The sequence below is a fragment of the Carassius auratus genome, chromosome 30 (assembly GCF_003368295.1).
Source record: "Carassius auratus strain Wakin chromosome 30, ASM336829v1, whole genome shotgun sequence".
NCBI classification, from domain to species: domain Eukaryota; kingdom Metazoa; phylum Chordata; class Actinopteri; order Cypriniformes; family Cyprinidae; genus Carassius; species Carassius auratus.
This window is the reverse complement of record NC_039272.1, coordinates 2,157,507-2,171,634: the sequence shown is the minus strand read 5'-3', so window position 1 is coordinate 2,171,634 and position 14,128 is coordinate 2,157,507. Positions and strand designations below refer to the sequence as shown.

Here is a 14,128-nt window from a genome sequence, read left to right as displayed (position 1 = left end):
TACTGACGGATTATTTAATAATTGGTTAGTGTTTCTGTCAGTTTGGTCAGCGTTACTCAATAGACGATTGGTTATTTGCTGGATACGCCTTAAAGACTCAAAAGGTCGTGTGACAACAAGCGACAGAAGGCACACAGAAAGCCTTCTAGCTAAACATAAAAGACTTGAAGAAGAGACTGTCATTTCCAAAATAATGACTCTCTCCGGCAAAAAGCAGGTTGGTTTGTTAGAAGCTTAATTGGCAGAATTTATTGATCTGCAAACTCATTTAGACTCAGTATATAAGAATAAGGTGCCTAGAGCAAGGAGAACAAAGTACAACATATTTCTTCAGAATGGAAAATAATAATTTTAGAAATTTAACTATTAACTCTTTAAATGTAAACGTTTGTGCAAACTTCTATTAAAATCTTTACAACTCTAATTATTGCAAAGACTCAGCTTTGTCTTTTTTTCCAATCTCTGAAAGATGTTAGGACATTATTTAATGCAGATTAGAGCACCTGCAATAGGGATATATCTATTGATGAAATAATTGAGTCTATTGAAGCTCTTAAGAACAGTAAGTCTCCGGGCACAGATGGGCCGACAGCTGAATTGTAAAAAAAATTTGCTCTCCAGAGCACCTTTCTTGCTTGAAACTTATTTGGAGAGTATTGTGTCTGGGACCCTTTCACTTACTTTATCACAGGGATTACTTACCTTAATACCTAAACCTAAGAAATACATTCTTTTGATTGATAACTGGTGTCCAGTTTGTTTATTAAACTGTGATTCTAAGATATTAGCTTTGTTACTGGCCAAAAGACTTAAACAGGCTCTGACTACAATAATAGACGAGACTCAATCAGGTTTCATCCAAAAGAGGCATATTGCTAACAATATACGCCTTGTTTTAGATTTGCTGGACTATGATGAACTTATTAGAGATTAAAGTTTTATTTAATTTTTTTAGGTTTTTCTAAAGCCTTTGATTCCCTTAAACATGAATTTATTTTGCAATCCCTGTGTAAATTTTGTTTTGGTGATTTCTTTTGCAAAACTGTCCGTACGTTATACAAAAATGGGAACTCCTCAATTCATCTGAAATCTGTCACTTCTCTAAGGTTTAATGTGTTTAGAGAGGTCCGCCAGGGTTGTCTGGTATCGCCCTATTTGTTCTTGATGGTCGCTCAACTCCTTACTACTAGGGGTTAATATAGCAGATAAACACATTATTATAACTCAGTTAGCTGATGAAAAAAAAAAAAAGACTTGCAGATCCCTATCGCTCTTGAACTTTTTAAAGTGTTTTCAAAAGCTTCTAGCCTTTCTTTGAGTTTAGAAAAATCTGAACTTCTTCCTTTAAAGTCTTGTTCTGCTCCATTCCTGCACAATATTCCTGTTAAGTCTCAAGTGAATTATTTGGGTGCAATTTCTAAAGATGTCAATACGAGAGGAAAATTCAACTTTGATCCAGTAATTACTAAAGCTAAGAAAAAATTTAATTCCTTGCTCCAAAAAGACTTGTCTTTACGAAGAGGGACTCTTCTCGCCAAGGTGGAGGGTATTTCTAGATTGACCAACCATGCTCTCTCTTTGCATGTGGCTAAGACAGTTTCTGTAGAGGTTGGCAGAATGCTTTTTGATTTCATACGAAAAATCTTACAAAAATCTGTTGTCATAAATAGCTTTGGAATGCTATTCCAAATTATATTTTTTCTAAAGTTGGTGGTCTCCCCTTCCTGTATGTAATTATAATATTTCTACATTGCCCATCAAAATGTCAGATTTCCATAAGAAGGTGCTTTTGGCCTGACACTTGACTTACAAACATAATTTTAGCCCCCACAGGTATTTTATTTGGAATAACCATGATATCCAATACACAAATAAAAAACTATTCTTTTCAGATTGGTTTAATAATAATATTCTTTTGGTTTCTGAACTTGTAAATTCAGACAGACATTTGTTTTCTTATTCTGAATTCTTAAATAAATATTGTATTCCTATCACCCCTCGAGACTTTGCAATAGTAATGGATGCCATCTCCAGTGGAGCTATTGTATTTTTGAAAAACTTAGGTGATTCTTTACTCTCTTCTACCTCTTGGATACATCCTTGCGAGACAGCAATAGGGAAGATCTGTTTTTTATCTAGTCCCTCTCTTAGGAATAGAAAGATTAGACATCTTTTTCAGAATTATATTATTACTGTCCCTTCTATAATATCATATAGGAGTAATTGTTTTAATGATATTCCTTGGAAGAAAGTGTGGTCTCTATCCAACAAATATTTAATAACTAATAAGGTTAAAGAGGTATCATTCAAGTTGTTACATCGATTTTACCCAGTCAGTCTTTTTATCAAAAAATGTTTCCTGAGTTGGATCCCCTATGCTTCTTCTGTTGAGTGGAAGACGAGTCTGTACCTCACCTTTTTGGGGATTGTGTTCATGTAGCTACTTTTTGGAAGAAATTTTGTCTATTTGTACGTGCTTCTTTATTAGTAAATTTTTCTTTGGGATTTAAGGATGTTTATTTCTTTTTGATAACTCTGACAAAAATGTAAAAGACAAGTATTTTCTTGTAAATCTGTTTAAAGGGGAATTTTAAGGGGAAGTTGTGGCCTACTGGTTAGAGAGTCAGACTCGCAATCAAAGGGTTGTGAATTCGAGTCTCGGGCCGGCAGGAATTGTGGGTGGGGGTAGTGCATGTACAGTGCTCTCTCCACCTTCAATACCACGGCTTAGGTGCCCTTGAGCAAGGGTGTTCACAGTGTGTGTGTGTGTGTGTGTGTGTGTATGTTCACTGCTGTGTGTGTGCACTTTGGATGGGTTAAAAGCAGAGCACGAATTCCAAGTATGGGTCACCATACTTGGCTGTATGTCACGTCACTTCACTTTATTTTTCTAACCAAGTTTTTTGTACACAAGTGTAAATATTTGTCTGTCAAACCTCTTTTTATTATTTTTTGCAATGATCTGAAATCTTATTTTGGTACTATCTCTTCTTGCAATAGTGCCAAAGCTTTAAAGTCAGTTACATTGTGCACAAAGTATAATATTTATGCTTTTTTATAATGAAAACAAAAAGGGACTCGAGGCATTTCTATCTCTCTTGAATGTATTTAAAATAATATGTTACTTTGGCTCATTTTTTAAAATGTATTATTTTTTATTTATGTTTTATTACTTTATTTGTTTTACTTTTGTCTGTTTATTTTACTTTACTTTCTCTTTGTGTACTGTTATATTATATATAAACTATAATTATATTATTTTTGTTTTTTTTAGATACAATTAAATAAATACAGCCTATGGTTTAAACCCGTAAAAATAAAATTAAAAGGCGAACAGAGGCAAGGAATTTAAATTTTGTTATTACAATGTTTAAGTAAATTTTTTGTACTGTTCTGAAAAAGTATCATATATTAAACATATTAAGCAGCACAACTGTTTTTAACATTGATTTCTGAAGGATCATGTGCCACTGAAGACTGGAGTAATGCCTGATGAAAATCATAGAAATACAATATGTTTTAAACTATATAAAAATAGAAAACCATTATTTTAAATTGTGAAAATATTTTATAGTATTATTATTATTATTTTAATTTATTTATTTATTTGAATAAATGCAAACTTGATTAGCAGAAGAGACTTATTTAAAAAAAATCCCAAACCGTTGTAGCATTTGCAAGTGAAATGCTCTTTTGTTTTGATTGCTTCCATTGTCATAATTTGGAAGTCGCTTTGGAAAAAATTGCTACTAAATTGAAATGCAATTGAACGTGTGTTCTTTGACTTTACAGAACATTTCACCACTGTACACGTGGCTTTTTACAAAACCAAAGCCTGTGGAAAAATGGTAACAAATTACCCACATACATTAACAATCTCCTGTCTATACTGTAAAAGATAATTTGGTTAAGTTTAATCAGCTTAATCTTTTTACTTTCTGCAGACGGAATTCACGACAACATAAACGGCCAGTTCAGTCAGGAAGGATTAATGCGCCTGAGCCCCAAAGGAGAAATAGCAGTGCCACAAGAATTTACTTCGTTTTTTTCCTCAGGTTGATTTCCAAACACAAACGCAGTACTTATACAAGAGGACAGCATCCTATCCACGACCAGTGATGCTCGCAACTAGTGACTCCCTGCTCGAGCGCCGCCAACTCTAGTGTACAGCTTGATTCCAGCCATCAGGGGGCGCTGTATCCACTAGAAAGAGGCGAAAGGCTGAATATTAGTGCCGCGCTTCCCCCAGGAAACAAACTTATTTCAGGGCATTAGTTTGCTTCAGCTAATTACTTACCGAGATTATATACACTTGTCGTTTGTTTTCCAGATAAATATTAATAAAATATATGTATACTGAGATGATTGTTGTTAGGATGCCTATTTGTCGAATTTTGTCTTAAAACAGTCCAGGCGAGACAAACGTGGTAATGGGATTCAACTGTATTGTTCAAGTCTCCTACCCACTAGGGGGCAGTAGTTCCACAATGTCACACCACCACACCACCACAATGATTAATAACACTTTTTAAACCACACCAAGACTAAATGATTTTATGTAATGTTTATTGTAAATTAAATTATTTTTAAAATGAAAATACGAATAACAGTTTATTTTACTGATAATAATGCTTAATAAAATGAGTTTATTTTAACACTGTTTTAATGAAACTAAATTAAAGTACATTACATGTGAATTCTAGGATTCAGTCATGTTATTATAAGTGTAGGTGATTTTAGTCAACAGCCAAAAAAGTATAAGATCATTTGATGTTATTTATTAAAGAAATTAAAGAAAGTTATGTGATTAAACACAATGTCTTAAATGAAACGGGGTTCATTTGTAAAACAAAAAAAAAATTCAAAACAGGGGTTCTCCACTTTTCTGTGGTACACATATTTTTAAAATCCAATATAACAAAGATTCATGGAAACATAGATTAATACTATAGACTTCTCTAGAATGTCAATGTTAAGATTTCCTCTTCTTCTTCGGTGGAGGATGAGGATGTTCAGCCTGTTTTTTTCCCTGTTTTGAATGAATAGAGAGCTATAGTTGTTAAATATTTAACAAACATTACAGAAATCACAAGTCTGTTAGGCTTGGTTTAATTATAAAACATAGAAATTTTAGTTTAAGAAGATGCAGGTCTGCAACAGAAAAATATTTAGTTGTTAATGTTTCAGATTTTAACACATTACAGGTCCTTCTAAAAAAATTAGCATATTGTGATAAAAGTTCATTATTTTCCATAATGTAATGATAGAAATTAAACGTTCATATATTTTAGATTCTTTGCACACCAACTGAAATATTTCAGGTCTTTTATCCTTTAAATACTGATGATTTTGGCATACAGCTCATGAAAACCCAAAACTCCGATCTCAAAAAATTTGCATATTTCATCCAACCAATAAAAGAAAAGTTTTTAATACAAAAAAAAAAAAAAAAAGTCAACCTTCAAATAATTATGTTCAGTTATGCACTCAATACTTGGTCGGGAATCCTTCTGCAGAAATGACTGCTTCAATGCGGCGTGGCATGGAGGCAATCAGCCTGTGGCACTGCTGAGGTGTTATGGAGGCCCAGGATGCTTCGATAGCGGCCTTAAGCTCATCCAGAGTGTTGGGTCTTGCGTCTCAACTTTCTCGTCACAATATCCCACAGATTCTCGATGGGGTTCAGGTCAGGGGAGTTGGCAGGCCAATTGAGCACAGTTATACCACGGTCAGTAAACCATTTACCAGTGGTAAAGCTTTTCAGCAGATGGAAGCATGAAGTGCTCCAAAATCACCTGATAGCTAGCTGCATTGACCCTGCCCTTGATAAAACACAGTGGACCAAAACCAGCAGCACCCCAGACCATCACTGACTGTGGGTACTTGACACTGGACTTCAGGCATTTTGGCATTTCCTTCTCCCCAGTCTTCCTCCAGCCTTGATTTCCGAATGACATGCAAAATTTGCTTTCATCCGAAAAAAAGTACTTTGGACCACTGAGCAACAGTCCAGTGCTGCTTCTCTGTAGCCCAGGTAAGGCGCTTCTGCCGCTGTTTCTGGTTCAGAAGTGGCTTGACCTGGGGAATGCGACAACTGTAGCCCATTTCCTGCACACACCTGTGCACGGTGGCTCTGGATGTTTCTACTCCAGACTCAGTCCACTGCTTCCGCAGGTCCCCCAAGGTCTGGAATCGGTCCTTCTCCACAATCTTCCTCATGGTCCGGTCACCTCTTCTCGTTGTGCAGCGTTTTTTGCCAAACTTTTTCCTTCCCTCAGACTTCCCTCTGAGGTGCCTTGATACAGGACTCTGGGAACAGCCTATTCATTCAGAATTTTCTTTCAGTGTCTTACCCTCTCGCTTGAGGGTGTCAATGATGGCCTTCTGGACAGCAGTCAGGTCGGCAGTCTTACCCATGATTAGGGTTTTGAGTAATGAACCAGGGCTGGGAGTTTTTAAAAGCCTCAGGAATCTTTTGCAGGTGTTTAGAGTTAATTAGTTGATTCAGATGATTAGGTTAATAGCTCATTTAGAGAGTCTTTGTGCTGTATACCAAAATCATCAGTATTAAAACAATAAAAGACCTGAAATATTTCAGTTGGTGTGCAATGAATCTAAAATATATGAAAGTTTAATTTTTATCATTACATTATGGAAAATAATGAACTTTTATCACAATATGCAAATTGTTTGAGAATGACCTGTATAACATAACATACTCTGGACAGAATTGTAATCTATTTCTGAATTTAAAAAAGTTCTGACCTTTGGTGGTTTTAAAATAAGAAGCTTCCTCAAGGTGAATTTGGGCTGAGGGGTCATCTTTGCATCTACTATATCTTTATTTATTTTTATTTTGCCCTCTTTACGGCTTACATCGTTATTGACATTAGTGAGGATCCTCAAGATGTCCTGGCCTCTAAAAATAAAAGAAATAAACCATTTAACATGTAAACACTGACAGGAGGCCTAAATGAAAGTATTACTGCATGTAAAACCATTGTAGTGGATGCTCACTGTTCACTTCCTTTTTTTAAATGCTCGCAAAGGGACTGTATAAACCATGATCCACTGGATGGATCACGGATTGACATATATCCCTCCACAGTGGACAGGGCAATCAGAAAATCTGAATCTTTGGCAATGCTGTATACTTTGCCAGATTTCTGGTTACGACTGGGACCAGCTCCATCTGCAACCACTTTACTCTGCATTTCACATCCTCTGCATGCCTGGATAAAGAAGACTTTCGGTTTGCCAATAAGAGCACGACAGTTAACTCCATCAAATGGGGAGGTGATGTCATTCAGTGGACATATTTGCCCATCAAATCCCACGACACCAGTCTCATCACCATGACTCAGTACACAACAGACAAAGCAGTCTCCATGAGGACCATCGTTACTGTATTTGGCCATGAGGGCTGTTATTTCATCTGCAGTTTTGTCTGTCTCAACTTCAACCAGAAAGCCCAAAAAATCAAATAAGGCCTTCAGAGAATCTGAGAAATACATAAAACAAAAACATAAAAGATAAAGCTAAGAAAAAATTCATACATAGATCTACAAAACAATTCTAACAACAAATGAAAGAAAGAAAATATAGAGAAACAGTAAGCATTTCTTAAGTCATACGTCTCTTCTTAAAAAGAAAGGTATATGAACGGTGTGTGAAGGAATGCTTACCAACATCTTTTTGGGATCCCTTTCGTTCTTTTCGGTCTGCAAATTTCTCGTTATTAATAATTACACACAGTCCACGTGGATAACTGTCCATGTTGTACACCTCATCCTGCAACAAAAGAACAAGTGTTACAAAGCACAAGCAACATTCAACAATGAAATCTGTCTGACATTTCTAAAAATTTAGAGAAAAAGGCAAATCTTGGGAAAATAATGAGAACATGTTGCATTACTTACTCCATAGATCATATCATTTTGTTTGTCTGTGGGAAAAAAAAAATACTTCTGTAAGTCTTTGAAGTGTTTTAGGTTAGATATTTTCAGTATTTTCATGAATGCCACAAAACCAACAAAAACAATAGTCTACAAACATGTTTTATGTTTTAAACCGTTAAACTGGACCTAAAGAGGAAACGTTATAATATATTTAAATGAAAACTAAATAAGATTACTAATGTTTCATGTTACTGTACCTGTTGTACTTTGTGGTGTTGGTGGACTGGAGGTCGCTCCTCTTTCAGGAATTGCTAAATGGTCTATGTTCAGGTTTTTGTAAAGATAGTTGTCTCTGTCCTTCAAGCATGTTAACATAATTTCACTTGCTTCGCTCCCCTTTCTACGCACACCATCAATCAGATCTCGAGCTTGATCAGCTCGTGTTTTGGTCTTCTGCACTATTTCTTCAATCTCCTCATTTCCTAAGACCTTCTTGTCCTGAAGATCATCCAACAAATTTTTGATGACGGCCTCAGTCAAACCATCCTTCAGTTGAATCCGAAGTTGTTCCAAGACTTTATCTAAAGGAAAGGACTTGGATAAGTCAGATGTTCATTTGTATGTTATTTAAATATTTACATGTACATTTAATCATTTAGCAGACGCTTTTATCCAAAGCGACTTACAAATGAGAACAATAGAAACAATCTGGCCAACGAGAAAACAACAACAGTATACAAGTGTCATGACAAGTCTCAGTTAGTCCAGTACAAAACACGTAGACAGATTTTTTTTAGAATATGATAGACAAGAAAAGAAAAGGTAAATGCTAGTACTAGTTGGTTAAGTGCTGGCGAAAAAGATGAGTCTTGAGATGTTTTATGAAAATGAGTAAAGACTCAGCTGCTCGAATTGAGATTGGGAGGTCATTCCACCAGCTGGGCACAGTCCAGGAAAAGGTCCTTGAGGGTGATTTTGAACTTCTATGGGATGGCACACCAAGGTGTCTGGAACTTCTGGAGGGCGCATAAGATTGAACTAGTGAGTTTAGGTAAGTTGGTGCCATGCCAGTGGTAGTCTTGTAGGCAAGCATCAGTACCTTGAATTTTAATGCGAGCGGCTACTGGTAGCCAGTGTAACCTGATGAGGAGAATAGCGTGAGCTGTTTTCGGCTCATTAAAGACAACCCTTGCTGCTGTATTCTGGATCAATTGCAGAGGCTTGACAGTACATGCAGGAAGGCCCGCCAAGAGAGCATTACTATAGTCCAGTCTGGAGAGAACAAGAGCTTGGTCAAGAAGTTGGGTGGCTTGCTCTGACAGGAAGGGTCTAATCTTCCTAATGTTGTATAGGGCAAATCTGCAGGACCGGGTCATTGTAGCAATGTGGTCTGTGAACCTTATCTGATGATACATCACAACTCCTAGATTTCTGGCTGTCCTGAAAGGAGTTATTGTTGACAAACCCAGCTGTATAGAGAAGTTGTGATGAAACGATGGGTTAGCTGGAACCACAGCAGTTCTGTCTTAGTAAGGTTAGTCATTCATCCAGCTATGTCACTCAGACATGCTGAAATGTGAACAACTACAAGAAGAAATCGCTTGAAGGAGGTGAGTGGGGATCAGATCAAGTGGACAAGTGGTAGGATGACTGGACAGGATCAAGTTTGGAAACATCTGTCTCTGAGAGTGGAGAGAAGAGACTGAGTATACATTAGTCATTGTGAAGTTATCCTCAGTCTGCGGTGTGGAGAATTGGTTACTGATGGTTCTTGTCTTATTTGTGAAGAAAACTGCAAAGTTGTCGTCAGCTGTAAGAGTCGATGGAGGAGGAGGTGGAGTCGGATTAAGAAGAGAAGAGAAAGTTTTGAAAAGTGTCCAAGCATCACAACAGTTGTTAATTTTGTTTTGGTATGATGTTTTAGCAGTGAAGACATTTGCAGAGAAGGAAGAGAGGAGAGATACACACTGAGGTCGGTAGAGTTCCTTGATTTATGCCATTTCCTCTCTGCAGCCCTGAGTTTAGAGCGAACATCGGACAGCCAGGGGGCAGATAGGGTGGTCTGTGCTGGTCTAGACAACCATATATGACAAAATATAAGCGTATTATTGTCACACAGACATTATGTAAGGGAAGAGCAGGCAGGGGCGTCATGCATTCATGATTTTTAAGGGGGCACATTGGGGGTTGGGGGGGTTGTATATGTGACACAGCAGCTACGATAGCACTGTATTACTGATATAGGCTTATTATGTTTTATTTATTTATTTTTTCCTTTTTATTCAAAACAATTCCAAACATGCTTAATATATCAAGAAATGTTTCGATTATCAAATATGTGTAAGTAAACGCGTTTTTCACCTTTATAGATTGTTATTTGATCAATAAATGGTGATGGGCAAAGTAGTGTAATCTATTAGGCCTAACTACACATAAAACCCCGACTTTTTACATAAGTGCCATACCATGCCATATAATATTTTTAATACGACTGAATTTACATTTAATGTAAATTTTAACAACAACATTGTAAGTCACTTATTTGAACACTTTAATTTTACAGAGAGTAATATTTACAATATTCAGGCACTCTCAAAAACTCCCATTACAATCACTGAAGCACTTTACATTATGAAACGAATATCTTACTTACATTCGTATGCACATCTGCACTTTTTGTTGTTTCTAATGAGAGAATTCGCTAAATAATTCAGCGAGCAAGTGAACAAAACACCGCGTTTCAGGAATGACTCTTCTGCACGTCTCTGATTGACAATTGCATTTATAAGCGCAACAGAATCGTTTTTGATTGGTTATCATGAAGCGTTACGAACGCGTCTGTCTCTGGCTCAGCGCCAGCCAGCCAAAGCAGATTTGAATTTAGCAGCTGTGCACTGAACGATCTAATCACAATGAGAAATCCGAAATTTGAGGGGGCACGTGACAGTTTGAATGAGCATGACGCCTCTGAGTGCAGAAATGGTTGTCCCTGCTTTGCAGTATACCCAGTGTCCATGTAGATATATTTAATGCAAGCTGTTAGTACTAATGTTTTGCCTGTCAGCTGTAAAGTGAGCTAGTTTATGGCTGCAATAATCTGGGTTAGTTGTAACATCAATGAAAAATGTTATAACTTATTCTAAACATAATTAAATATTTTCTTTGAATTTCAGTATTTGCCTCGGTCTAGGAGAAAGGCAAACCGAGGGGTGTCAAACTGTCTAAATTCACTTTTATTATGGCAATTTACTGACATAAACAAGCTTCAACACAGACACACACACACACACAGTTTTATTCAGTTATTATTATCATTATTCAGTTTTATTATCAAAATGATAATGTATCACATACTATTGTGTGTGCGCGCTTGGATGGGTTTAATGCAGAGCACCAATTCTGAGTATGGGTTACCATACTTTGTAAATGTCACGACTTAAACTTCACTTTTCTTTCATGCAATTGTTGTAGCTGGCACAAATATTCTCGTTTTATTCAGTTTTGTTACACACACACACACACACACACACATGATGTTGAAAAGTCATAAAAAGCTTTCAAAATCATTCAAATTCTTCTTATAATGCTTGTTGCATAATCTCACCTCAGGGTATGTTACAACTAACCCAGATTATGTATTGGTGACGTGTAACATTTCACTCCTCGTATTTAAAACTAAAGCATGCATTTTCTGTTTGTGCTGCAAATATAACCGCTACATCATTTAATAGCAGACAATTGTAACTAGTAATCATGTTTTGAACACAAGGTCTTAAGATACAGAGAGAAATGTATTAATATAATATTTTCTCACAGCTCTGAATTTCATACTTGCATCTGTTATACACAGGGCCGTAGCTGGGGTCAGCAGGGACCCGGTGCAGGTTGTACCAGTGGGCCCTCTTTGAAAGTGTTTAATTTGTATGTCCGTTCTGTTTATTTGTTTGTGCTATTTACACAGTGTTTAAGTTTTTCAAGTTTGTAAGTGTCCAGGTACAGAAACAGAATAATTAAATGTAAAATAGCACTGTAAAATTAAATATACAGTCCAACCAAAATTTATTCAGACACCTTCATCATTTATCACATTATCAGTTTATTTGCTAGGCCTATAGTTTAGAAAATGGTAATAAAATATTACAAGAACTCAGAGTTAAATTGTCAGAACAAGGTCATCTTGATAATATCAGATAACTTTGATCGAAAGATATATAATGGATTACAATCAAACAAAATTTCAAACAGCTGTCAATACTTTGTTTACCAATTACCAAGCAATGATTAATTTTGTTCAGTCTGTGGTGTGAAAAGGTTGCATTAGCAATTCCGGAAAAAAAAAACACTTAAGCAAAACATGCAAAACATGGTCAGGTCAAAGTGTCTGAATAAAATTTGGTCCCAAATATTTTTATTTTTTTAAATCAATTTCACTATTATTAAACTGTATGAATTTTTGGGGGGGTATAAAATGTCATATTTCGCTTTATGTCGTGACATTTTCCAAGTATGGTAACCCATCCAAGTACACACCCAGAGCAGTGGGCAGCTATAGATCCAGCGCACGGGGAGCAACTGGGTTCAGTAACTTGCTCAAGGGCAATTCAGTCATGGGTTTGAGGGTGGAAGAGAGTGCTGTTCATTCACTCCTCCACCTACAACTCCTGCCAGCACCGAGACTCGAACCTGAGACCTTCTGGTAACTAGTCCGGCTCTATAACCATTATTGGCCACAGCTGCCCCTCTTATTTTGCTATACTCACTTACATACATTAATTATAGTGTCCTGCACATATTGTAAAAAAATATATCAATATTTTCTTTTCATTCATTCTTTTCATTTTTCATTCTGCTAAATGTCTTAAATCTGACAATAAAACAGAAAGAGCGGCCTCAAGTCTTAGTAAACTTTCGTTGTGTTTTTATTTTCACTTTCACGTCTCATTATTCTTCTCCGATTTCTTCAAAAATATTCGTCATATAGCCTACAAATGATATTTAAACACTTATATTATTCATATTAATTAATCTTACCTGCCATTTCGTCGTAGCCTATATAAAATATTAATGCGATTTGTATGTATATCTCTTGCTAAAGTAAGGCCAGAAACAGGAAAAGGTATGTAAATTAGTTTCCTATTAAAACCACTCCCATCATGTGGGTTGTGAGTGGAAATGGGAGGATCAAACTATGCTTACGATAGTGTTTGCGTGGCTTGTGCTTATAGGAGTTTTTATAGAAATTATATTGACTTCTATAGCCTACTATTTGAGCTAGGGGACAAATCCCTGTCTACACCAAATGCGAGGGCTGGCATCGCGTATTTGTATAGCCTACATATACGTGTTTGTGTGTGTGTTTTAAATAATGTTGTGACTATTAATTTGTGCCCTTTAGTCATTTCTTTTTTCTTCTTTCTTGCATTGACGTACTGCTGACCCATGCATGCAGAAAGTTTTGTCACATCACTCCATAAAACATTTCTACAGAACTTCAATCCAAATAAATTTTAGCAAAGTTGGGCTTTTAGACTTTCTAATATAATAAAAAAAATCTTCTTTATAGCTTTCAAGAAAATTTTTTTGACCAGGCCATACTCATCTTTAGCACATGCATGGGCTAATTGAATGTAGGCTACGTGTAACAGTTCAGGCAAATAAATTGACTTTAAACAGCAATGTTTAATAATTATAACAGCTGTATAACAAAGAAACCCCATACCCCCCCCCCATCATCAGGAAACTCCTAATATGGGCAACATCGTCTAGCTATTGCTGCATGAAAACAGTTGTTTTCGTTTTTGTTTTTTCAAGTCCAAAAAAATCTCCAGCAAGTGGCAAATAAAGCATATGAACAATGCTGTGCTAATTGATATAGCATTTATTACATTATATTAACTATTCTGCCTTAATATGTAATAAAAAGTGTAATCATTATTATTTGTTATTGTCCAGCAGTTATAGATTTCTAAGACAATTAAAAGCTAGAAATTAGAGAAAAATTCTGAAATAATTTTGATATTCTGATTTGCTGCTAAAAAAAGAAGAAAAAAAAACGTGTATTATGATAACGTTGAAAACAGCTGAGTATAATTGTTTCAGGTTTCTTTGATGAATAGAATAGAGCAGCATTTATCTGAAATAGAAATCTCTTGTAAAATGATGTCTTTATCATCACTTTTGATCAATTTAAAGAATCCTGGCTAAATACAAGTATTAATTTCTATCATTTA

The 14,128-nt window shown here is 35.9% G+C and overlaps 1 protein-coding gene and 1 long non-coding RNA gene across 2 annotated transcripts; one reads left to right on the top strand and one right to left on the bottom strand.

Annotated features, from left to right (window-relative positions):
• Positions 1-13: 13 nt before the first annotated feature.
• Positions 14-4,527, top strand: LOC113048842 (uncharacterized). Its single transcript, XR_003276543.1, has 3 exons — positions 14-217; positions 3,793-3,848; positions 3,945-4,527. It is a non-coding gene; the product is annotated as an uncharacterized LOC113048842 (long non-coding RNA).
• Positions 4,528-4,764: 237 nt separating this feature from the next.
• Positions 4,765-13,039, bottom strand: casp22 (caspase 22, apoptosis-related cysteine peptidase). The gene is made up of 7 exons (XM_026210737.1): positions 12,930-13,039; positions 8,156-8,479; positions 7,920-7,945; positions 7,686-7,791; positions 7,018-7,501; positions 6,766-6,919; positions 4,765-5,029 (listed from the first exon to the last, which is right to left on the bottom strand). Exons 1-7 carry the CDS (start codon positions 12,934-12,936, stop codon positions 4,973-4,975), a joined length of 1,158 nt encoding a protein of 385 aa, XP_026066522.1. The 5' UTR covers positions 12,937-13,039; the 3' UTR covers positions 4,765-4,972.
• Positions 13,040-14,128: the final 1,089 nt, after the last annotated feature.